The following is a 26,056-nucleotide window of genomic DNA, read 5'->3' as shown; positions in this document are numbered from 1 at the left end:
TCATTATGTTGAGATCTGTCAATTTTATCAGATCTAAGAAAAAAATCAGTGAGGCTATCCTGAGGCTATCAGCTGGGTAGTGGAAAGAGGCAGGCAGAGTCCCCTGGGTCTGGGACCCTTAACTGGGGAGAAGGAGCAGCCCTGTAAGACACTGAGGAAGAGAGTATCCGTGGCTGTGCGTCCCTGGACTCTGAGGCAGGAATGTGGGGGGCTGTAATACCAGTTCTCATCACCTAAAGCTGACCAACACGATGTTATTGCTCATTTTTTAGGAACAGGGAAGAGAGCCAAGTATTCCAGATACAAAATCCAACGTGGCTTGTGCCTGGACAAGGTTTTCAAATTTAACAGCTCCCAATTCTTTTAATTCTTTTCAGCAACTGGGGCTGTTCCCATAATTGATGCTCTTTTGTTTGTTTGTTACAATACACAAGCCCATCCATTCAAGATTACCCAGGAAATCTGTCCTGAGGAACGGTTCTACAGACAAGAGAATAAAGTAAACGGGCTCATGTGAAGGGGTTAAATGGTTTACCAGTATCTGTTCACAAACCAGTAAGTCAGAGACAATACAAACAAAACAAAAACTCTCGAGGGTCACTGAAAATCGATGTTATGTAAACAGAAAAATGAACTACAGAGGTACAGGTTAAAAAAAAGAGTACAAACATACTATATGAACTTAAGTTATATGCTGGAATGTCATAATCCAAAAACATAAACTTACTTCATAGCTGTTATAATTCGATCAGATTTAACACTGGATTCTAACGAATCAAACGTAACAGTACAAAGCACCTAAAGAGAAAAAAAAAAGTCCTCAGGCTTTAATATACTTACAACAAAGATGAAAACAAAGTATTTGAAGAACCCAATTAGCTCTTAAAAAGCAGAAGAGAAGCACCTTTTACACAAAGCTTACCATTGTACTTAATGTAGTAAACATTTATTCACTCTATGAATACTCAAGTTACGTCTAAATCTCAATGATCCAGTGTTGAACACCACAGACTACCTACAATCAGCCCTGTGCTAGAAGTGCTGGGGTGGAGGGCAAATATGTTAGATGTGATCGCTGCTTCCAGGAGCTCACACAGAATTAAAGTAATCAGAATGCTCAAAAAATTAGAAAGTTTTACAGTACTTTATAAAATTATGGAAATTTGAAGGTTCATTTACAATAACCTGAAAGCAACACTTAATTTGCTGGTGAATCTTTGAAGAAATGCTATGATGGCAACTACATAATCAACGTAGCTGTATTATATTCACAGTTGTAGTCTTGTTTTTTGAAATTGCCCAGAACAGTGACTGGCACCAGTACAGTTAACCAAACCACTGCTGTTGAGTTGATTCTGATTTATGGCGACCCCATAGGGTTTCCATGGCTGTAAAGCTTTATGGAAGTAGACTGCCACATCTTTCTCCTAACGACCTGCTGGTGGTTTCGAACCACTGACCTATCGGTTAGCAATCGACTGTATTAACCACAGTGCCACCAGGGCTCCTTACTAGTACAGTTCATACTCAATAAATATTTGTGAAATAAACAAGTGAGCAAACATACATGCACCTAGCAATATAGACTCAAACCTGCAAAGTGATAACTGACAGGATACAGAGAACTAGAGGAATCAACTGTAGTTGGAGATATTAACATTTCTCATAGAAACTGATAAATCAAGAAGACAAAATTAAATAAAAACACAGGAATCTGAATAACAATACATTCAACCTGGAAACATATACTGAACTTTACCCAACAAAATTATATACATTCTTTGCTAGCACGTATGGAAGGAACATTTATAAAAACTGACCACAAAGGAAGCCTCAGTAATGCAAAGGTTCAATACCACACTGACTGCGTTCTCTGACCATGATGCCATTAAAGCTAGAAACAAGTAACAAAGGAGAGTCAAAAATCCCATGATTTGAACAAGTTTCAATGGCTATTAACATCAAAAGACAGAGCAAAAAAACAGATATCATATGCCTCCTGATGGGCATAAATACGACCATCTATGAGGCAGTCTTGCCAGAAAACTGAATTCCAAAGATCAAGTCTCTGTATCTAACTATCGGTTTACTAGAAATACAGGGGAAACCAAGTTATATGTTAAACGATACTACAAGGACGCAGTCATCAAAATCTAGTTCACGGAAAACCTCACAAGACAACCTGGTTTCTTTAACAAACTATGAGGAAAGAAAAAAAGAGAGGAAAGAGGTAATCCATACGTTAAAAGAGACTTAAGACACGTATCACATCATTGTAATGTATGAACCTTATTTGGATCCTAATTCAAACAAACCGCGTGTTAAAAAAATTACTGAACCTTTGAGTAAGTGGGAACATTGAGACATAAGGATATTAGGAAATGGCTATTTTAGGTGTGTTAATGATGCTATGTTTTAAAATTTTTTAATCCCTGAAATAATTACGGATAAAATGAAATGATGCCTCAGATTTGCTTCAAAATACAGTTTGCCATGAGTTCATCATTGTTGAATTTGGGTCACAGGCACAGCAGGTTCATTATATTTTTCTACTTTTGTATATTTGAAACTTTTCATTAAAAAAAAGTGCATTCTATACCCCTTATGTCTAGAACAGAGCTTCTCAACTTGACACTACTGATATTTAAAAAAAAAAAAAAATTTTTTTTATTTTTTAATTTTTTTTATATTTAGGGCCAGATAATTCATCGGTGTGGGAAGCTGGTGGTGCAGGATATTTAGTAGCATCCCTGACCTCTACCCATTAGATGCTGGCAGTATCCCTTCCCCCTCCCCTGGATGTGGCAGCCAAAAAAGTCTCCTGACATTATCAAATGTTTCCTGGTCTAGAAACTAAAAGTAAACTACAGCTACCAAATAATAACTTGAATTAAAGAGGAAATTAAAAAGAAAATTAAGAAATACTTTGAATTGAATCGTAATAAAAATCTTCCTGATCAAAATTTGTGGGAAACACCAAAAACGGTACTTAAAAGGGAATTTATGAATCTAAAGACATTCATTACAAGATGTTAAAAGGCTGAAAACGAATGAGTTAATCATGTTCAACTCAAGAGGCTAAAGAAGATTTGGTTTCTTGGTTTGGAGGTTTAGGGTCATGTTTCATGAGACATCTCAGTAAATTGGCCTAATATTGTGTTTACTGGATGTGTTCTATCTTCTAGCTTGGTGTGTAGTGCCCAGGGTCTTAAAAGTTTGCAAGTGGCATCCAAGGTACAACAACTGGTATCTATTCATGCAGAACAACAAAGGAAGGAGAGTCAGGAACAGGAGGAAAACAAATGGGATGTGTGGCAACGGCCTCCATAAACAACTGCCTCTTCTGCCACGAGATCAGAACTGGTTGGTGCCTGGCTACCATTACCGAACGTTGTGATAAAAGATTCTATACAAGAATCCTGATCAAAAGGGAGAAAATGCAGAACAGAATTTCAAATTCCCATGGAATCTACTCTTTCTGGAGCCATGGAGGTTGGATGAACCCCTGAGACTATTGCTCTGAGATAATTTTTAAATCTGAAACCAAAAATATCCTCTGAAGTCCTCTTAAAATTAAACATTAGTTTAGCTTAACTATGTCTGCGTTGAGCATTGTGCTTTTAAGAACTATCTATATAAGATCAAATTGACAAAAGCAACTTCAAAGATCAGACAGGAAACTTAGCGGACAGTGAGCTTATGGTAATAGGGGAAGAACAATGAGGAAAAGGAAGGTGAGAATGTCTGCACAACTTAAAGAATGTAATCAATGTCACTGAATTGCACGTGTAGAAATTGTTGAAACTGGTGTACGGTCTGCTGTATAAATTCTCAACAACTACAACAACAAGACATAATTTTTAAAAAAAGAAGCTAAGGAAGAAAATGAAATTATACAAAATATTCAATCCAAAAAGAAGGCAGAAAGGAAGAACAGAGAAAAGACAGAGGTCAAACAAAAACATGTAATAAAAATGACAGAACTAAAATTAAACATAACACTAACTAAAATACACATTAATGGACTTTAACACTCCAGTTAAAGGACAAAGACTGTCAGAATGGATTAAAAAAAAAAAAAGTTTGCTGAATATCTTAACGGAGATACTTTTAAAAACTTTATGGTACAGAATAATAATAATAAAAAAAACCCAAATCATGAGATAGCTTATATTCATTGCAAAGTCTTATTTAAACGGGAAAAACATCATTTCTTTCTCACGTTAATCCATAAATTCCAATCTAAATCCTAAAAGGATTTTTTGAAAACTTGATATAATTCTAAAATTTATATAAAGGAACAAATGTACAAGAATAGCTAATGTAATTTTTTTTTTGACGGGGGCAGGGAGAGGGTGGATTTTCCTTTTCTGGTATTAAGACATATCCCAAAATCATAATTAAGTCAGTTTCATACTGGCCCAGAAAACTCACGGAATGATGAAAGAGAATAGAGTTTAAAACTAAATTTATAAACTTTGGGAAAAAATGGATTATTAGCAAATATTACTGTAAACTTGATTCACAACGGAGGTTTTCACCTCAAACCACGTATAAGTGTGAATTCCAAGACAGAGAAATGAAAACCTCTAAGGCTACAGAAGTAACAGTAGGTGCATCATTCTGTGATTTGGGGTAGGAAGGGTTTCTTAAATATAACTCTAAAAGCACAAACCACAAAAGTGAAAAGGAGAAGGAATGATTACGTCAAAACTGAAGATTTCAGGTGCGCTCTAGACATAGAGTAGGCTCTCACAGACGAAGCTAAAGGACAGAGGATAGGGAGGGAGAAAACATATACAAAGTCTGCTTTGTTTCTAGAAAAAGGATTAATATTTAAAGCACATTAAGAAATTACTACAAAATAGCAGGACAAACACAGGAAACCACTGTCTTAGTCACCTGGTGCTGCTATAATAGAAATACAAGTGGACGGCTTTAACAAACAAATGTATCCTCTCACAGTTTAGGAGGCTAGAAGTCTGAATTCAGGGCACCAGCTCCAGGGGAAAGCTTTCTGTATTTGTCGGCTCCGGGGGAAGGTCCTCGCCTCCTTTCAACCTCTGTGGCCCCAATGTTCCTTGGAGATTTCCACGTGTCTTGGCATCAATTTTCCCCTGGGTCTAGGAGGTTCTCAGCACTGGGACCTCGAGTCCAAAGAACGCGTTTCACTCCCAGCTCTTCTTTCTTGGTGGTAGTGAGGTCCCTCTCCTCTCTGCTTGCTTCTCTCTCATTTTATCTAAGATAAAACATGGATAGCAACTCTGCTTCCTCAGCCTTGGGAGGCCCCATTCTCCTAGTCTATCGACCGTGCCCCCTTGGCCCTGCTCTTCTGCCCCCTGGGCATGGCAGCCCCACCCCCTCAGCTTTGGGCTGTGGCCCCATCCTCCCCGCACACCTTAATGGCAGCACTACACTCTAGAACCAAGTTGGTGAAGATGTGACTCTTTGAAACCTAGGAGGCTGTGACCCCGTCCTTTAAAACTGAGAAGGCCTTGCTTCCTGTGTTCCTTCCAACAGTTCTGCTGATCTCGGAGCCACTCCAGGGATGCTCCTTTTCTTTTCTTAGAGGACAACAGAGGTAGCTCCTGTGCCTGTTTCCTGCCTGTAGAATTCCAAGCGGCTGACAGCATTCCTTTGTTTCATTCTTTCTCTGCCCCCTTCGGCCTAAGCGGATGGGTTTTCTGCTGTGGTAGTTAGATCCATCAGTCACAGGCTAGATTTCTGCAACAAAAGATTGTGTAGCCATGACCTTGGTGGACATTCTAGGGCACGTGTCCTTAGTTTGTACAAAAGAACTGTCCAAATGTTTAAATTGTTTTCATCTCGCACAGTTCATTTTTAAGTCCATCTCTTTCCTCTTGCATTTAGCTATAAGTGGCAAGGAGAAACCATGCAGCCCCTTCAAGATCTTGCTTAGCAATCTCCTCAGCCAGATAGATTTCTTACAAGTTCTACCTTCTACCAAACATTTGGAACATAATTCAGACAAGTGCTCTGCCACTTCATAAAAGCATCGCCCTTCCTCCACTGCCCAATCACGTGTTCACTGTTTTCTTTTAAAGCCTCACCGGAAGCTCATTCAACATCCACGTTCCCAGCAACATTCTGTTGCGGGCGCCACGTGGATTCTCTAGGACGGTAGAGACTCTCTCTACGGCTCTCCTCACTTCCCTCTGAGCTCTCACCAGAACTGCCTTTGACGTTCATAACTTTATCAACAGTCTCCTCAAACTATTCTAGGCTTTTACTGTTATGCACCTTAAAACTCTTCCAACGTCTACCCAATTCCAAAACACTTCCACATTTTAGATACTTGTTAGAGGAGCGCCCCACTCTTTTGGTACCAGATCCTATCTTAGTCATCTAGTGCTGCTGTAACAGAACCACCACAAATGGACGGCTTTAACAAACAGAAATGTATTCTTTCACAGTTTAGAAGGGCAGAAGTCCAAATTCAGGGTGCCAGTTCAAGTAGAAGGCTTTCTCTCTTTGTTGGCTGTGGGAGAAGGTCCTTGTCTCCTTTCACCATCTGTGGGCCCGACGTTCCTTGGAGATTTCCACGTGTCTTGGCATTCATCTTCCCCTGGGTCTAGGAGGTTCTCAATGCAGGGACTCTGGGTCCAAAAGACACGCTCCACTCCCGGGTTCTTCTTCTTAATGGCAGAGAGGTCCCTCTCCTCTCTGCTTGCTTCTCTCTCTCTTTTTATCTTTTGTAAGATAAAAGGTGTGGCTCAAGCAAGGTATGACCTGAGTAAAGATGTGACTTAAAATACACACCACACTGACCCTGCTCATTAACACACAGAGGTTAGGATTTATAACACATTACAAGATGAAGGGTAATTATATCCAATCATAAAACGGAGGACAACCACACAGTACTAAGAATCGTGGCTTAGCCAAGCTGACAAATATTTTTTTGGGGGACACAATTCAATCCATGACAGCCATATAAAGAAAAAGATAGGCCAAAGGGGTGTGAGCAGGCAGGCAATTCACAAAAGAGAAAACTTGCATCAGGGCCACCACATTGCATAACTCCTGGGAACAGCATCTATGTGAAGAGTGCCCCTTGGCAGTGCAGTGCCCCTGGGTATGGTTTACACAGCGACTGGTGAGTGGCTGACACGGATGGTCAGCCTCACTAATAATCAGGGAAACAGAAACCAAAGCAACAAGGTACCTCTACCTTGTGTCCATTAGGATGGCAAAAATTAGTGATTACAGTAGTGATTAGTGTAAGAAAAAGGTAAAAAGCATAATTCCATATCTAAAACAATCGATACGCGTATACGTAAAAAGGCAGTGAACTGGACATAGTCAACACAAGAGTGGTGTCTAAGCAAGCGAAGGGAACAGGACTGAGACACTGACTGTATGACTGTAATATATTTCACGTGATAAAAACCTGCAGCAACTACGCTCTGTAACACGATTTTTATCTAATGAAAGGATCCTAAATCTGCAAATAACTGTAGCTTTTTACACGTATTACCTGTGTTTGTCCCCTTTGAAATAATGCCGATCCATGTAGCGTTTTAAACGTATCTACCTCACAGCTTATATTCCTGAGTGAAGTCAAATCACGACCATCGCACCTACAGTGATAAAGGAAGTACGTACGTAAAACAATGTTGGAAATCAGAAAAATCACCTATTATCTCTTTATCCCTCCTAGGAAACTCTCATCTCCAGTTGGGTAATGTAGTCACTGGCGGAACTTTAAAAACAATAATAGATTCCTGAGCCCCACCCTAACAACTGCTGACTCAGAACCTCAAGGGCTGTCACCCAAGCACCTGCATGAACACGCACCACCAGTGATTCTGACGGACAGCTAGGGTTGTGACCACCACTCCACACACAAATCAGATGGACACATCCACACGGTCTGCATATTCTTGCTTTAATAGGTGCCCATTTATGAAATAAATATCAGGATTCTTTACTGTTCACTTAAAAAAACCCAACATTTCCTTGCTTTAGGCAGACAGCATTTCAGTGCACCTTGCAGAGACAGCTCATGCTTCAATTCCATCAAAAATGGATATGTTTACCTTCTGTATTCATTCAAAATAATACCTCTGAAGATCTCCTTTGAAACAACATTGAAGGACTCTATTATTTCAGACGGATCGGCCTCTGGAAATTTTTCTATAGAAGAAAGACAAATCAAAACAAAGGTTTTCTCTTTTCGGAAGACAGCATTTCTCTTAAGTTTCTAGCATCAAATTAATGGGAGTAAACCAAGGGAGCTGACTCTGAACATCTAGTTGTCGGGCAAACAAAGTGGACCAATTGTTCTCAGGAAGGGGAGACACGCCAAGTGATAAATACCTCATATGTACCGGTATCGGGAGCTCGTTAGCCTTCTACCACAATTAGACTGCTCTGGAATTAGCTCCCTGCTGTACTGTTCCCTGACAAATCCAGACAACTGTATTATGAAGGTCTAACTGACGGTTTTAAGAGTAGTCACCTTTATTCTTTTTCGTTAGGAATTTTTATCTTTATCTGCAAATTGGGGAGCAATTTTCTTTATATATTACGAATTCACATCAACATTTTTAGCTAATATTTATCAAGTGCTTTCATGAGCCAGGCACTTTACATGTTTTAACACTTTCAATCTTCACAATAACTCATGAAGTAAATTCTATGGCTGCTCCATTCTACAGAAGAAAAAAAACCTTGAGGCTAAAAAATTGGAATAACTGATACATCTGTGATCTGTACAGCTGCAGCCCTTGAGATTTGTCTGTCCCAAAGCTTAGGCTTTAGAACATTAAGCTATTCTTTTTTTTTGATTAATTTATGGCAAACTTTAAGTATGGTTCATCTCAAGTGTATGGTGTATTAAACATAAAGTCACCAGAACATAAGAAACGGCCACAGAAAAAGAGCTATATTAAGTGCTTGATTTTCATTCAAAAAAATCCAATACCAAACCCGTTGCCATAGAGCCAATTCTGACTCATGGCGACCCCACGTGTAACAGGGTAGTCTGAGCTCCGCGGGTTTTTTTTTGACTTTGATCTTTATGGAAACAGATTTCGAGCCCTGCCTTCTGTCGTGTTGCTTAGTCAGTCTGAACCATCAACCTTTCAGTTAGTAGCTGAGTGCAAACCATCTGCCTACCCAGGGATCTTTATCTTCGTCAGGCAAGAATAATTCTGAATATTATACTTTAATAAAAATTTTGATACTTTAACCAGGTCGCATTTGGAAAGGAAAATAATTAGTATCAAACATTTACAATATTATTCTATTAACCCAGAGAATCATGAATATATTCTGCTACGTGTTAACACAAATACAAAATCATGTTTCTTTTTAAGTAAGGCAACATGTTACACAACTTCTCATTCTTAATACGTAGGATGAAATGTAGTAAGAAAAGACTTTCCCAATGGCAGTTACAGATAAAAGCCTTAATACCAAACACAAAGAAAAACCGAGCTAATGGCAGAGTTTTTAATCTTAAAATAAGAAAAATACTCATGTGAGGGTATACTTGTCTATTTGTAAAAAAAAATTATAAGATCTGTATGTCAGACTTGGTTCATATTCAGTTTTTGTGAGATTAATATCATACAATAACATCTTCTGCTTAATACTTCCTAGTTGTTGTTCGTTGCTGTTTAGTTGACTCCAGCTCACTGTGACCTTCTGTGTAACAGAGTGGGATGGCGTCCAGTCCTGTGCCATCCTCACGATCACAGGCATGTCTGAGCTCACTGTCGCGGCTATGATGTCAGTCCATCTCATGGAGAGTTTCTCTCACTTTCGCTGACCCTCTATTTTACCAAACAGGATGTTCTTTTCCAGTGATTGGTCTTTCTTAATGACGTGTCCAAAGAAGTAAGACAAAGTCCCACCGTTCTCACTTCTAAGCAACATTCTGGTTGTATTCCTTCTAAGACTGATTTGTTCTTCTGCAGTCCATGGTATATTCAATATTCATTGCCAACACCACAGTCCAATGCATCAATCCTTCTTCTGTCTTTCATCTTCACTGTCCAGCTTTTGCACGTGTATGAGATAACCTAAAAGACCACAGCCTGGGTCAGGCATACCCTAGTCCTCAAAGTGACATCTGTGTGTTTTAAAACTTTAGAGGTCTTTTGCAGCAGATTTGCTCAATGCAACACAGCTTTGATTTCCTGACTGGTTCCATGGGTCCTGACTGTTGATCCAAGTAGAATGAAATTGTTGACAACTTAAATTTCCTTACCATTTATCATGATGTCGTTTGTCAGTCCAGTTGTAAGAATTTTAATTTTCTTTCGTTCAGTTGTAACCCATACTGAAGGCTGTAGTCTTTGACCTTCATCAGTAAGTACTTCAAGTCCTCTTCATTTCCAGCAAGCAAGGTTATTATGAGTCATTAACATCTACACATCACAGGGTGTTAACGAGTCTTCCTCCAGTCCTGATGCGGTGGTCTTCTTCATACAGTTTAGCTTCTCAGATTACTTGCACAGCATACAGACTGAATAAGTAAGGTGAATGGATATAACCCTGCCTACACACCTCTTCCAATTATGAACCATGTGATATCCCCTTGTTCTCTTTGAATGACTGAAGCCTGATCCGTGTACAGGTTCCACATGAGCACAATGAAGTGTTCTGGAATTCCACCCATCTGTCAATTTGTTGTGCTGTGGTGGCTTGTATGTTGCCATGCTGCTGGAAGCTACGCCACCAGACTAACACAGATTAAGAAGAAAGGCTTAGCAATCTACTTCCAAAATTTAGACAATGAAAACCTTATTGAATAATTTCTAGAGTTAAATTCTCTAAAAATCTATATTTTATAATGCCACACAATATTAATAATAGGAAAAGAAAAAAAAAACACCCAAACCCATTGACATTGAGTCGATTCCGATTCATAGCGACCCTATGGTTCAGAGTATAATTGCCCCACAGTTTCCAAGAAGAGCCTGGTAGATCAGAACTGCCGACCTTTTGGTTAGCAGCTGTAGCACTTAACCACTACACCATCAGGGTTTCCAATAACAGCAATAGCACCAGTTGATATTTATGGAACACTTACTATGTGCCAGATATGGATATAAAGGACTGACTCTTAATTCCCGTAAATCTGCAGTTTTAGAGATCAAGAAATCCGGATTTACCTTCAGGACTTTCAAATGACAGAATCCCACCTTAGAATGTAAAGAGTCTGATCTAGAAAAGATCAGGCATATTTCACATTCAACTCAGCAGTTACTAGGCACCCACTATGTCAGGTGCAGTGTGAAACATGCTTTTAATAATTAACAGTAACCCTGTGAGGTACCATTATCACAAGTTTACTAAGACAAAATTGAGGAGCAAGGAGAAGAAAATGATTTTGTCAAGGTCTCACAACTGAAATAAAAAAAAGAAAATCTATTATTTTCTTTAAATTAAAAAAAATAAAACTCACCTCTTAGTTGCTCCTCGGTTTCTAACCTTATCTTGTTAACAGCTTCGTCTCTGGAAACCTAAAAGAAAGCTTGTGTTCAGCTGTCACGTGTATGGCAACATTGAACATTTCTATCTTTAACTTATACAATTTACACGTTGTAAGAGTACTCAGATTTGTCTAATAATAGTATTCTTTCAAAGATTAGAACTGGTAATTGATTTAGAAGCAATTTTACTTGTATAATTCATTGAAATATGTTTGGGTATCTCCCTAAAATTTCTATTAACACAGGGAGAATAGAGAAGAAAACAAGGATGTTTTTGGTTTTTTTTAGCTTTACGTTTAGAGATGTTTCATAAACATAGAACTAATGTTCACAAACAAAATTATGTGAGCTGGCAAAACAGAATTCCCAGAACAATTATGTAAGACAGAACTCAGTTACACCTACTTTATCATGTTCACAGTCTGTGAAAACTGCATACAGCCTCTCCATGGCAAGTCTGTTTTAAGCACAAAATAAATGTTGGCACAATATCTGGAAACGTGAAGCAGTTTCTACTGCAAACAAAACTGAAATATGTAAAAACAATAAACTAAAATTTTAATAATCCACATCCCATAAAGAATTGAAAGATACCTCATCTGCTAGTAACTTTTACTTGCTCATCTGTTTGCTATCTATTATAGGATACAGAACACACAAATTTCAATAAATGCAAAGAGTGAATTCGAATATTTGCAAGACTAAACACATTCCTCAAAAGCAGCACCCATGTAACTATACCATTTTGCATTTTAATTTAATGAAGAAAAGATCAACTCCTTAATAACTAATATTATGGGCAACTGCTTAGTCATTTGGGGGGCAAAAAAAAAAAGAACAAAAAACTCCCCAAAAACCGAAACCGAATTCTCACTCCTAAAAGTATAGAAAAAAATTTAATGTAAAAAAATGTGTGAATATTTTTGTAATACTGGATAGACGAGGCCCAAACATGTCCTTGAAACTGGAGGGGGGGGGGCGGAATTTCTGACACGTTTGGCTACATAAAAATAAAACACTGTTAAGGCAAAGACAAAACAGATTTTTAAAACTTCATGACAGATCCAAGAATAAGAAAGGCTTGGAAAAAATATTTACCGTGTTGTTTGTACTTTTTAATGAGTACATATTATTTTTTAAATGGAAAAAAAAACAGTTTTCCATTTTGAAAAATTATATACCAGTTGGACTAAAAAGAATTCAATCGGTTGCACAGTGTGCATGTTATTCATCAGGAAGGCTTTTATGTGTGATATACAGTGAAGCCTGGGACAGCTGAACTCCAGGCGACTGCCTTGTTTTTCCGGGTCTCATGGGTTTTCCAGCATTGACTTTTCTATCATTCGTTTTAGTGGGAAATATTTGAGTTTTCCTTCTCTGACAGGTTACTGCCTTACAAGGGTTTCAGCTTTCGCAGGTTTTACTGTATCTAGTGTATCACCCCACTCTGCCTTTTCAGCTCAATAAATTGCTTATAATTACACCTTGTATTTTTCTGCATGATCATATTAAGGCAAAAATTTGGGAGACATAACAGATGATTGGAGCCCTGGTGGTGCAGTGGTTAAGAGCTCAGCTGCTAACCAAAAGGTGAGCAGTTCAGATCCACCAGTTGCTCCTTGGAAACCCTCTGGGGCAGTTTTACTCTGTACTATAGGGTTGCTATGAGTCGGAATCAACTTGATGGCAACGGGTTTGGGTTTTTTTAGTTTAACAGGTTATTACAAATATATTCAATTTACACATAACTACCTGAAGCTTATCTCTGCACCTGCTTTTCCAATGCCTTTCTCTACATCTCGAAAGAATCGTACACTGTACTACTCCCTCCCTTCTTCTTGCCTGTTCAATAATTTCCACTTTAGATTTTCGTTACACACACACACACTTCACACTTTTTACCCTTGCTTGCTTCTGTTCTACCCATTTTTGCTCAGTTATTGCAGGAAACTCTTTCGATCATTAGGCACAATTTATACAAATCTTTAATTTTGACTGATGGCCACGAGACTAAGCAAAAATATTAACTTTTCAGTTTATTTCAGATCGTATGAAATAATTTTCTGGTGATTCATTCGTATTTATTGAGTGTACCAGGCACTATTCTAGGCACCGGGCATGCAGGGGTGGGTGGTTATATGTGATTTCTTTTGACAAGTTCAACAGCCTCCTCAGATGTTTAAATACTTTCTGCTGTATTCTCTGTATCCTGACAGAGGTACACAGGGATTATCTGAATTTTAAACAATAAACTTACCGCCCCTTTTATTTGAGATTCAAACTTAGGGTGAGGGGACTGGAGAGGGATGTGGGCTCACCCTTGTTTAGGCATTAGAGCTGGTGTTTCTGGCAACGACTTTTAAGATAGGAAAGTGTAATTTATGAGGTAATGTGTGAACAGAGATTCCTGAGAAGAAATTATATCTGGTGACAATTTTATATTTTCTACCGTACAAACAGATGTTCTTACTTATGAGCGTGTGTCACCATCTCTGGTGAAGGGGTAAATAACTTCTGAGGTGTTCTCTTGGTAACACCAATTTCTTTTACCAACTGCTGTATGCCCTGAATTATCTGCTGGGTGTACTTGACTCCCACTTTAATGGCATGGCAGAAGTCCTGCTGTAGGATGTTCTCTGCAGAGGCTTCCAGCATGACTATTTAAGGGGGGAAAAAAAAGATGATGATTGCCGTCGAACTTTTTACCAACATAGCATTTTCAAACACTGTGACATGATTAATTCTATTTTTAATAAAATTTTTAATAATTTATTTTAAATATTATTTTTAACAAAACTTTATTTCTTAATGGTGTAATCATATTTTGGTTTCTTTCCTCAGAATTAATATAGTTTGAAAATACAAACAGCAGTAAATGAATAGAGAAACCCTGATACTTAAATTTAGGTTTATATTCTTTCATATTTAATGAGGCATTTCCCACTTAAAAAAAAAAATGAAAAATATGCATATACATATTTTTAACAGCTTTGAGATATAATTCACATACCATAAAATTCACCCTTTAAAGGTATACAACCATGCTTATTTTTAATATGTATTTAAGATGAAATTAGAACTACCCCACACAGTAGGTGTCCAATAAATGTCTCTTGTTTAACAGTTATCTGATCTGACCTCCCACTTAATCCGGACTCACTGTCATTTTATTTTATTCTAGCACAGATTGGGAAATCTTCGCAGTGATACTTTTTCAAGTAAGCCAACTAGGGGACCCCAGCTACCATCACAAAAAAGGTTGCTTACACTTTGATAAAAGCAAAACTCCTGCGTAAAGCAGGGAAGCTCTGTAGTTGGGCTTCTTTCACGGTATCCAACCAAAACCTGCTATACAGCTGCAGCCTTGGCTTCTGAAGGCTGAACGGCCACCTGCCTACTTACCTGTCATTTAGGTGTTGAATATGAAGCAAGCACACTACTGAGACGGGGCAGGGATAAAACGAAACAAAGACCTTTATGTGACTGACAAAACACATACATAAAAGAGTTTGAATGCATACTTAAAAAGCCAGAACTTCTAAAAAGAATTCAGAATACATCTAGTCCTTAAACGACTCACCAATCTGACTTCTAGAGGCTCCAGCAACCACTAAGTTTAAAGTACTGGAAGACATTTCTTTTCGTGTAGGGTTGACAATACATTCTCCGCCAATTACTCCTATTCGCACTGCCCCTAAAATGCATTAAAATATTGGTGATTGTTTAATAAAACTCCTTGTTTCCAAGACATTACCGCAGGGATGGCTTCAATTCCCCATCTTTGACTATGACCACAGAATAAAACCCATCCTTCCACCATGGTTATTTAAGGACCACACAACGTCCTAACCTACCTCACCTCTGGCCTTGCTAGACCACTGTGAGTTGCTCTAACAGACCATCTCTTCCACGTCTCTGTGGTTACATTTATGCTCTTCTCCTGCCCTAGAATGCACTTCCTCCAAGGCAAATGCTTACCATCTGATCCTACTAACCAATCCAAAAAACCCCGTTGCCAGCAAGTTGATTCCAACTCAGAGCAACCCTATAGGACAGAGTAGAACTGCTCCACAGGGTTTCTAAGGAGCGGCTGGTGGATTTGAACTGCTGACCTTTGGGTTAGCAGCCGTAGCATGCCATAACTCTTAAGCACTGCGCCACCAAGGCCCCGGATCCTACTAAGGTTCACCTTAAACACACTGACCACCGAGAAGGCCTCCCTGACAACCTGACCTCACAAAACTAAACCTGCCCTTCTTTCATTTTCTTAACATTTTGTCTGTATCTTTACAATCATTTGTCTGATTCCCTTGCTCTTTTTATTTTTGGTGAAAATATACACAGCTGATCACACACCCATTCAACGATTTCTACATGTACAGTTCAAAGACATGGATGACTTTCCTCATATCGTGTCACCATTCTCGCTCTCTCTCTCTGTGTTATTTCAGAACCACTGACTTAGACTCACTGCCCCGTAAACTACTTGTCTATGCTTTAGTTACTGCTGTCAATTTGATCTAATTCTTTAAGAGAGCACAATGCTCAAGGCAAACATACTTTACTGTTGTTTAGTCTGAAGGTGACTTAAGGGGATAGTTTTGGTTCAAGGTTCAAATATTTTCTCAGGGCAACAGATATGGGGGTTCCTTCAGCCTCAGTGGATTCCATATGAAATTTGAAATCCAGTTTCGCATTTCCCCCCCCTTTTGATCAGGACTCATCTATTAAGTCCTTGAACAAGACATTCACGAAGGGTAGCAACACCATCTCTCTTATTTTTTTTTTTTAATAGTATGCCACCATTTTTTTTTATTGTGCTTTAGATGAAGGTTTACAGAGCATATCGGTTTCTCATTAAACAACTCATACACATTGTTTTGTGACATTGGTTGCCAACCCCGCAATGATCCTTCTCAATCCTGGGTTCCCCGTTACCAACTTTCCTGTCCCCCTCCTGCCTTCTCATCCTTACCCCTGGGTTGGTGTGCCCATTTAGTCTCATTCTGTTTTACAGGCCTGTCTAATCTGGCTGAAGGGTGAACCTCAGGAGTGACTTCAGTACTGAGTTTAAAGGGTGTCTGGGGACCATACTCTCGGGTCCCTTACTTATTCTTCAAGCACAAACTGCTTCATCACTCTTCACATTGCCAGAGCCTAGTTTGCTTTTGTTTCTTTTGTGCTTAGCTCAGTATTTAGCATTTAGGGCACTCAAGAATGGTTTACTGGATGAATCATTTTTATATTGTGTGATTACACCTTAAATGAACTGTAAGTTATGAGCATATGCTTGTTTTATCCTGGGAGAGCACACACTCATGATTTCCCAGTCAATAAAGAAAAGTCCTCGGAACAGAAAGAGGTATCCAAGAAGTCAAAGTACCTAGGGAAATAAAATCTGTAACACTGTAACATATTGCTATCAGAAATAAAACCCAAGGCAAGGATTAAAATGTCCAAAAGAGTGGAAAAGAGTTTTAGAATGCCATCCTGTTCAGCTCCCCAAGAGACAATAAATCTGAGCCAATGCCGTTGCCGTAACAAGCTCACCGATATTCACTAAAAAACAACGTTTCTACTTGGAAACTGTAACTTACCAATGGGTCCATTCCAGGGAATATCTGATAATGAGAGCGCTACAGAAGCTTAAAAAAAGGACAGAAAAATAAGAGCTGAAATAAAAATATTTCATTGCTTTCTAAATCAACAATGCTAATTTTATCTTCTATTTTTATACTTACCACCATTAATTGCTAGGACATCGGGTTCATTAACACCATCTACTGCTAACAGATTACAAAGGACCTGGTACATGGGAAAAGATTTAAAGCACTTTAAACATTATCTACATTGATTTGGGAGGCTTTTCATTTAAGTTACCATACTGGCCTAAAACACGGGAGCGTGAGTCTCTGAGGAGTGCAAATGGTTAATACGCTTGGTGGCTAACTGAAAGGCTGGAGGTACAAAACTACCCAGAGGCCCCTTGGAAGAAAGGCCTGGCAATCTGCTTCTAAAAAATCAGCCCCTGAAAACCCTAAGGAGCACCGTTCTATTCTGACACACATGGGGTCGCCGTGAGTCAGAGTCAACTCCATGGCAACAGTTTTATATGGTTAAAAGCATGGGCTTTGTTATCAAACTCTAATTTTGAAATGATTTAACTAAATGTCTGGCCTTGGGTGAACTATTTAAATTAAGCTTCAGATCCTTGTCTTTAAAAGGGAAAAATAATAGCACCTTCCTTAACAGTCCCTGCCAGCATTACATAAAATACTGTGTGTAAAGCACTTAGCACAAGCATTTAGTAAATGTTAGCTGTTTCTGTTACGTAAGAATCTTCTTGTCTTCCGTTTATCACCACAGGTGCAACAAAACAATGTGTTACTTTAGAGTGTAACGCTGTGTCAAGGTCATGTACTTAATAACTTCCTTGAGGCTGTGACATCCTTGCAAAGCGGTCACTAGGGGGGGAAATGGAGCAAGGACATATTGGTTTGTATCAAATTAAGAACATGGTTACTTGAGAAAAGTATACAGGTTATATGGTGAAAGGAAATAATGTTTACAAGGTTTTAAAACACTATCAACTAGAGTTTTAGAAGACCCGGGCATAAAGATTAGTTGTCCTGATTATCGTAGTCTCATACCAGTATGAGCCTGAACTAAGAAGCACGTTCTTCACATGTGTTACTGTTTGTTTTATAGGCCCATCTAATCTTTGGCTGAAAGGTGGACTTAGGGAATGGCTTCAGTTCTGAGTCAGCAGGATGTCTGGGGGGCCCTAGTCTCGGAGGTTCCTCCAGTGTCTGTCAGACCAGTTAAGTCTGGTCTTTTTTTGGTGAATCTGGATTTTGTTCTACATTTTTCTCCCACTTTGTCTGGAACCCTCCAATAAGGAATGTTTGCTTGAGCTGGAACCAAATAAACCTAAATCAGAGCCTACCTGTGTATCATAAAAGTAGCCAGCTGGAAAGAGAGGTCTAATTGAACGATCTGCCAAAGGAGGGAAAAAAGACATTAGACAGTACCATCAGGAGCTGCTTTACATTTCAAAGCTTTTCCCCCATTAAACACCTGGCTAAAAAATAATATAGCTAGCTGTCAATGTTAAAAAAAAAAAAAAAAAAAAATTATCCCAACAGTCTGACTTGCTAAAAAAGACATAAATAAACGTCAATGCTTCAGTTAATACATACCAGGCCCTAACAACAGAAATCTGTCAGGGCAGGAGCCCACAATCTAAAGACTGGGTTGGGGGCAAGTTTTTGTTTTGGTTCACGGGCACGGGTTACACACACAAGCAGAGGAAAGAGTTAAGACCAACAGCAGATCAAAAGAAACTCTTCCTTGGTATTCTGTGTCTGATGGATGTATATACACACATGAGCAATTTCTGTTATCACCACTAGATTCAAGGTAATTTTTTCCCATAGAAGTTCAACTCACAAATTTAGATTACAAATAATCACAAATAATTTCATAGAATTTAGAGCTGTCAAAGATTTGAGGCATTACAGACATATTTCAATAGCTGATGAATATAATACTTTTAAGAATTACTATGGTGAATATGAAAATGAAGTACTGGGGACAGCTTCAATGGGATTTTAATGCTTAATACAATCATTCATTAAGTCAATAAATGTTTACTGAATGCCTATCCTGTGCCAAGCAGTTTGCCAGGTACAGGAGGTTAAGTAGAGAACAAAGAAAAGTTCTTACTCTCATGGAGTTCGAGTTGGACTGAGGGGATATACAGAATAACCTCAGGTGGTACAAACGCGGTGAAGGACAATTTAAGGGATATGGCAGAACACAGTGGAGCCCTGGTGATGCAGTGGTTAAGAGCTCGGCTGCTAACCAAAGAGTCGGCAGTTCGAATCCACCAGCTGCCCCTTGGAAACCCTATGGGGCAGTTCTGCTCTGTCCTAAGGGTCGCTCTGAGTCAGAATCAACTCGACAGCAATGGGTTTGGTTTTTTGGTAGCACACAGACGGAAGAGATGCTAACACAGGGATGTCGGAGAGGGTCGATGCTTCTGTTTTCATATCTTACCTATGATTCGACTTGTAAGGATTTCTTTATCAGAAGAACCGATCTCTCTTCTAAGGTAGTTTGTGGGAATTCTACCTGCTGCAGCAGCCTTCTGTCTATAGTCAACCTAACGCAGTGATGGGAAAAATTAAGTCCATATGATTCCTTTTTGTAGTAACAAACTATACTTTAAGAACTACTACACAAATACTAATTTTCCTGAAGTTGCTAACAACGTATTCTAGACCAAGAAGAGAGAATATTTCATTTACTTTTACTTTTTGTATTTTTTGGGGAGAGAGCTGATAAAAATGTTTCAGCAAATCAATTAAAAAAAAGTTTATACACCTGTAAATTGAATTATGGATATCACGAAATCCCATAATTTATCGCCAGATGCCCTATAATCCAGGCTCCTCCCTCCCAGCAGTCAGATGACTACCTAGCTTCACTATTTCCTGTGGTAGCTCATTCTGGTCAAGTCAAATATTCCTATTTTTCCATTATGACTGTGATAGATATAATTGTATTCCCCTTTTTATAAAAGAAAAAAACCCATAAAATCCTAATGAACTTACTCTTCACTAAGTATATACCTGTAGACTCATCAGGAGTCCTTGGGTGGTACAAAGGTTGTTAGTTTGAACTCACTCAGAGGCTCCTTGGAAGACAGGCCTTATCTGCTTCCAAAATATCACAACCTTGAAAACCCTATGGAGCAGTTCTACTCCGCACACATGGGGTCGCTATGAGACAGAATCCACTCGATGGCAAGCAATAACAACAACAGACTCACATTGGAAAGAAACCTATGAAAGCAATGAGTTTTCACATTTCTACTGTTCTTCTCAACTTACATACCTGGACATTCTACAGTACACTTACTACTAGCGTGAGAATTGGTGTGAAGTAATCAGTTTATATTCTTTTTTAATTTTACATTTTTTAATGACTCAAAAGTTTTAATGAATCATCTAAAACTCCTCTGTTGTGCAAGGTTTACATTTTGCGCTCACTAGATATTGGGCAAAAATATTCAAAATCCTCCATTTATGCTGTTTACGGTTCAGATAAATTGGCAGATACTTACCACCAATGGCATGAACTGGGAGGGCGAAGGTTTTGTTTTACTGACTGCTGTGACCATCACTGCTGTGTCACCTGACTTAGTTAAACAAAACAACAGCAACATTGGTAAATTCCTTTAAGATCAGGTATCAACATACAAGCAGCAGCTGAATGAATCCTTATTCCAGATAAACTCAAGGAGGGGAACTGTTGTCCCTTGATATCATGACGTAATTGTTCACAATTGGCCCAATCCTGATCCCTTCTCCACGCCCACACTCAGTATTAGGATGGTCACTGGGCTTTTCGAAAGCAACAGAACCAAAAGGGAAAAAGGGTCATGGAGGGCCTCTATCTTCTACTTCCTATGAGGAAATTTAGGCTGTAAATAAGGAAAAATATTCCCAAGTACCACTACTGAACAAAACAGTAAAATAATTTTCTCTAGAAAAGCACAAGAGGATGCATTAACATTACCAGAATAAAACAGAACCCAAAGTTTGGAAGGAACCCTAAAGGTCATTTCATATACCCAGCTTTCTGACTTCCTGGCCGTCTGGAAAGGGTCTGACACTAGAAACGATCTCGGTAGTACCTGAGTTAATTTCCAGTAGCACCACGCCAAGGAGTTCTAGGATGTTGGGGACGTACTCAGGACCTGACTCTGTAAGCATTTTTAACATGAAATTGATAAAACCTGGACTTTTTACCTGTACTACAGCAGAGCCGTCTGCAAATCTGGCCAGTTTTCCAGTGGACATTTCTAATTTTCTGTTTAAAAATAAAAATTCAACACAGAAGGACTTAGGTCATCAATGCCATTCCCGGCTTAGTATTAAGTAATCAAAGATTCTAAGAGAACTAAAGGCTGCCAAGTCCCATGGCCCTGTAGCCAGCAAAAAATAAACGGGGAGGGTGGGATGGAGTTCACAACCATTACCAAAAGCACAAGGGAAATTTAAGAGCTGCTTAAGTCAGAATACAGAAACCACGGGCACAGCTTTAATTCTAAATAAGAGATAAAGTATTTTAGGGGTACAGAGCTAAAGGTTTTCCTAAAAGGGAAGAACCTGGGGGACAAGTGGGTATACAAGCAAGGTCCCTATCCACAAGGTAAATCAGAAACATTCTGAGTTACAAAAGTGTGCAGAAGATCAAGTTCAAATCTGACTATGTACCAGGCACTACATGAGCTGCTTTCACATGCCTGACCCTTTAATTCTCACCATCCTCTGCAGTAAGCATCCTAGCCCCATCTACACTGATGATGAAACTGAGGCTGTCAGAAGGCAGAGTCAGGAAGTGCTGGGGCCATGAGGTAAGGCCTTGTCTGCCTCACTCCAAAACCTACATTCTCCCTACAGCTTCCTACCGCCTTCAGCATCAGCAGCGGTTCAGGTGAAGGCCCTGTGGCTTGCCTCAGAAGAGCGAGTGAGATCAACTCATTCTGGAGTTAACCAGACTGCAACACAGACATGTCTTGATTGGTATTTGGAGAAAGGAAATGAAGGGTCAAAGGTCTTTCAGAGATTCTTGAGGTTACAGACCTCATCTATGTTATGTCCCTACGATCTAGAAAAGCAGGTACCCAATACATGTCTGTGCACTGACTGTCCGGCCCCAGTGCAGACACACTTCTCATTTCTTTTACTCTTGGAGCATGTCCTTAAGAAGGACCGTTAAGAACAGAGACCTCTCATGGATCAAGGACTGACATGTGAAAACTAACACCATAAAATTCTTAGAGGAAAAAGCAGGGGTGAAGCTGCAGGACTTAGTTTTTAGCGATGGGCTATCAGGCAGTGCAACAAAAGCATGAGCGGCAGAGACAACAGATAAATGGGCCCTCGCAAAATTTTTATGAATACTTCTATTCATTAAAGGATTTTTATCAACAAAATGAAAACATAGCCTTACAGATCAGGAGAAAATTTCTGGGAACCATAATATCCAATAAGGGTCTAATACCCAAAACATACAAAATGCTCCTACAACTTAACAACAAGAAGACAAACCCAATCAAAATATGAGCAAAGGACTTGAACAGACATCCTAAAAAGGATATTCAAACGGCCAACAAACACATGAAAAGATGCTCTACGTCATTAGCCATCTGGATTTTTGCAGCATGATATGAAATCCAACCAACTAACATCCATCAAGCAACACCCAGTAAAAGCCTACCAAAAACCAAAAGACCTTTATGATTTGGCACCTGCTTACACTGCTATACTCATATCTTACCTTCTGCCTCATCCATACTGAATTTTTTTAGCTACTCAAATGCACTACGCATTCTTTCATCTCTTTGCAAACGCACATCACTCTCTGCGCTACTTTCTCCTTGCTGATTCCTCTTCATCCTTCAAGCCTCGCCTCCCAATAGCAAGCTTGTTACCGTTAGTTGTTAGGTGCCGTCGAGTCGCTTCCGACTCATAGCGACATTATGTACAACAGAAGGAAAAGCTGAGCGTGTGACAAATACTCCTTTGTGCTCCCTAGGGCCCTGTGCATGCCTCTCCCACAATGACTGCCCCAGTGCTGAACCTGTGTTTATATCATTCCCTCAAAACTCTGAGTCTGCAGTGCCTTCTTCACAGTAGATGCTCAATAAAAGCTTAGAGTTGAAAATGAAATACTTGCCTCAAAGGATAACGTGAGCATTAAATACCCTATCTGAAATACTCCTACCACAGAGTAGGCTTTTTAAAGAAAGTTATCCTTCCCCTCTACATCAACCATAAAATAGGTAATATACGATCTCCTAGGGTGTTGTAGGAACAGAGGTAGTGCAGTGGTTAAGAGCTCGGCTGCTCACCATAAGGTCAGCAGTTCAAATTCACCAGCCACTCCTTGGAAACCCTCTGGGACAGTTCCGTAAGGCTGCCATGAGTCAGAATGGACTCAATGGCAACAGGTTAGGTTAGGGTTATGGTGTTGTAAAGAACACATATGATAACAAATACAAAGTGCTTGGAGCTGCTACTCAATAAATGTTACAAAGGACAAACTTAAGACTAAGATGGAAGAACTGCTTTACCCAGAAGGCATGCCACTTATTCCAACACATGACACAGCATAGGAGAGGTCCAGGTTGATTCCTAAATGAAAGAGTCAAAGTTAACTATTGAGAGAAAATGTGGAGGGCAGGGCCTTTGTCCTGTTGCTTTGGGTCCCTGGTGCCTAGCACAAACAAGTTCGTTGAGTAAAATGTTCGGGAGCATTTCTTCAAAGAAGAATGTGCAGATCTTTAACAAAAGAAGTCCCTCCCCGGCAAAAATGAGCATTAAAGAAGGTCAGCACTGGAAAGAGCTTTAGAGATAATCTAGTCTAGGGGTCAACCTAGGAGTCAGCTATTTTTGTACAATCCTTAGGCTAAGAATGGTTTTTACATTTCTTGAAAAGTTCTTTAAAAAAACAAAGAACAAAGAAGAACATAGGACAGAGACAATATGTAGCCCACAAAGCCCAAAATATTTACTATCTGGACCTTTACAGAAGAAATTTTCACACTTAATCTATTCTAATATCCTCATTTTGCTGCAAGAAAAGTGATAAAGGAACATGTTCAAGGTCAATCACTCAGGAAGTTATGAGGAACGCCTGGAATCAAAGCCAGATTTTTTGGTTTTCAGTCTGAATCAGGGTTGTACCAAAAAAAAAAAAAAAAGTAAACAATGTAAACATATAAAGTAAACATTAACAGTTCCAGTTATTCTAAAAACGATTCAAGGTTTTAAAAAATTTTAAGTGAATTCTGCAAATGGACCCCTGTAAAAAGCATGGATTTGTAACCAGAGAAACACAAGTTCAAAATCCAACCAGTTCCGACAGTGGGGAAGTTAACTTTTTTTTTTTTTCTAAAGTCTCTGACGTCTTAATTATAAACTCGATTAAAAAGATTGTGTGGATCATTTAACTGGCGTTCAGTAAACTGACGTTTCCTTTCCCTTGCTACCCAGGGTCATACTAGTCACGCTTTTAGGCAATCAATTGGATTGAAAGACATGAACACCCGTTGTCAACTTGTTATCCCAAGCTGGAATGTTTCCCATTTTTGAGCCCAGGGGTTCCCCAAAGTAAAAAAAAAAAAAAAAAAAGCAAACGGTTCTTGTCCTGTCCACTGGACTCCTGGCGACCCACGTGTGTTAGAGAAGAAGTGTGCTCAGAAGGGTTTTCAATGGCTGGTTTTTCGGAAGTAGACCAACCAGATCTGGGGGGACTCAAACCTTCAGCCCTGACGTTAGCAGCCAGGCGTTTCAGCCGTTTGCACCATCCAAGGGCTCCCCCGAAAATAAAGAGAACGGCAATCGGGCGGAAAGACGGATTGAGCTGGAAGGGAAGCCCAGAACAGGGCAAAAGCAAGGACCGAGAAGCAAAGGTCACGAGGCAGAGATAGAGCGGGAAGGCGGAGGGCCCGAGAAGACAGACTCCAAACCCAGAAGGGAATTACGGACTTCAGGCTTGGGGTAACTAAGGACGGCAGGGCTTGGGCTGCCGTCTTCCTACACCGGGAGCAGAAACGACTTGGACTGGCCAGACACGACGCCTCGTGAAAAGACAGGGACGGCAAGCCTTGCTTACCTGCCGCCTAAGTCCACGGCCACAGCCCGGGGCCCCGCGCCGCCCCACAGTGCTCGCACCTGCAGCGGGGTAAGTGGCCGAGCCCGCCCTGGCAGGCAGGGGGACCCGGCGCCCAGCGGCCGCAGCCGGAGGCACGAACAGCAGCGCCTGCAGGCCGCCATGACACCCGGCGCGCGATCGGCCCGGGCTGGGCTCTGATTGGCTCGCCCAGAGACCGCGGGGCGGAGCCTGGTCCAGTTTCGTTTCCGTGGCGCTGCGGGGAGGCGAGGAAGCGGATGCCCAGGCCACGTTCTACGCGGGCCGGAGAGGGTCAAACCTTTCCGAACGCGGTGTGACGTAACCTCCCTTAGCCCTTACGTATTCTCCAATGAAAGGCTAGTGTAAGTTCTTTGCTCTCTTGTTTCAAAGGCCTAGAATAATGTAAGTATTTAATAAGCAGGACAAATGTGGTAATGATAGAAGTCATAGAACAACACATTATTGTTATTTAGTTTCTGTGAGCTGGAAATTTTTGTGGTAGGTCACAGTTTTTGTGTTACAAATTTTACATAAGTAATATGTTACTGCGAAGGCTCGTGTTAATTGATTTCTAGTAAATAAATTTCATTTTTCATCGACTGATAATTTTGTTGTTGTTAGCAGGGCTTCAAAATGGTTTGTTCCAGGTCTAACCCTTGCTGAGAATTTGCATTTCTACCTGGGATATAAAACCAAAAACTAAACCCATTATTGTGGAGTTGATTCCTACTCATAGCGACCCTACGGGTAGGGTAGAACTGCTTCATACAGTTTGTCAGGGAGCTCTTGGTGGATTCGAACTGCCGACGTTTTGGCTAGCAGCCGAACTCTTAGCCACTATGCAACCAGGATTTCCACCCTAGATATACTGAGTTAGAATTTAC

General features: G+C 39.8%; 1 protein-coding gene across 1 annotated transcript in view; it reads right to left on the bottom strand.

Annotated features, from left to right (window-relative positions):
* The window catches only part of PNPT1 (polyribonucleotide nucleotidyltransferase 1), a 43,559-nt gene extending 18,202 nt beyond the window's left edge, over nt 1–25,357 (bottom strand). Inside the window, exons 1-14 of the mRNA XM_049870518.1 lie at nt 25,155–25,357; nt 21,281–21,341; nt 20,593–20,667; nt 19,524–19,629; nt 18,412–18,461; nt 17,207–17,270; nt 17,063–17,110; nt 15,046–15,159; nt 13,936–14,122; nt 11,871–11,922; nt 11,438–11,495; nt 8,061–8,157; nt 7,499–7,601; nt 728–798 (exon numbers count right to left, since the gene is read on the bottom strand). Of these exons, the coding sequence (XP_049726475.1) occupies nt 728–798; nt 7,499–7,601; nt 8,061–8,157; nt 11,438–11,495; nt 11,871–11,922; nt 13,936–14,122; nt 15,046–15,159; nt 17,063–17,110; nt 17,207–17,270; nt 18,412–18,461; nt 19,524–19,629; nt 20,593–20,667; nt 21,281–21,341; nt 25,155–25,315 (1,247 nt within the window). The 5' untranslated portion in view covers nt 25,316–25,357. The remainder of the gene's footprint in view (nt 1–727; nt 799–7,498; nt 7,602–8,060; nt 8,158–11,437; nt 11,496–11,870; nt 11,923–13,935; nt 14,123–15,045; nt 15,160–17,062; nt 17,111–17,206; nt 17,271–18,411; nt 18,462–19,523; nt 19,630–20,592; nt 20,668–21,280; nt 21,342–25,154) is intronic.
* Between the last annotated feature and the right edge of the window lie 699 nt (nt 25,358–26,056).

This window comes from Elephas maximus, chromosome 26, assembly GCF_024166365.1.
Source record: "Elephas maximus indicus isolate mEleMax1 chromosome 26, mEleMax1 primary haplotype, whole genome shotgun sequence".
Classification (NCBI taxonomy): domain Eukaryota; kingdom Metazoa; phylum Chordata; class Mammalia; order Proboscidea; family Elephantidae; genus Elephas; species Elephas maximus.
The sequence above is the reverse complement of the archived record's forward strand: the minus strand, read 5'-3'. Positions and strand labels throughout refer to the sequence as shown.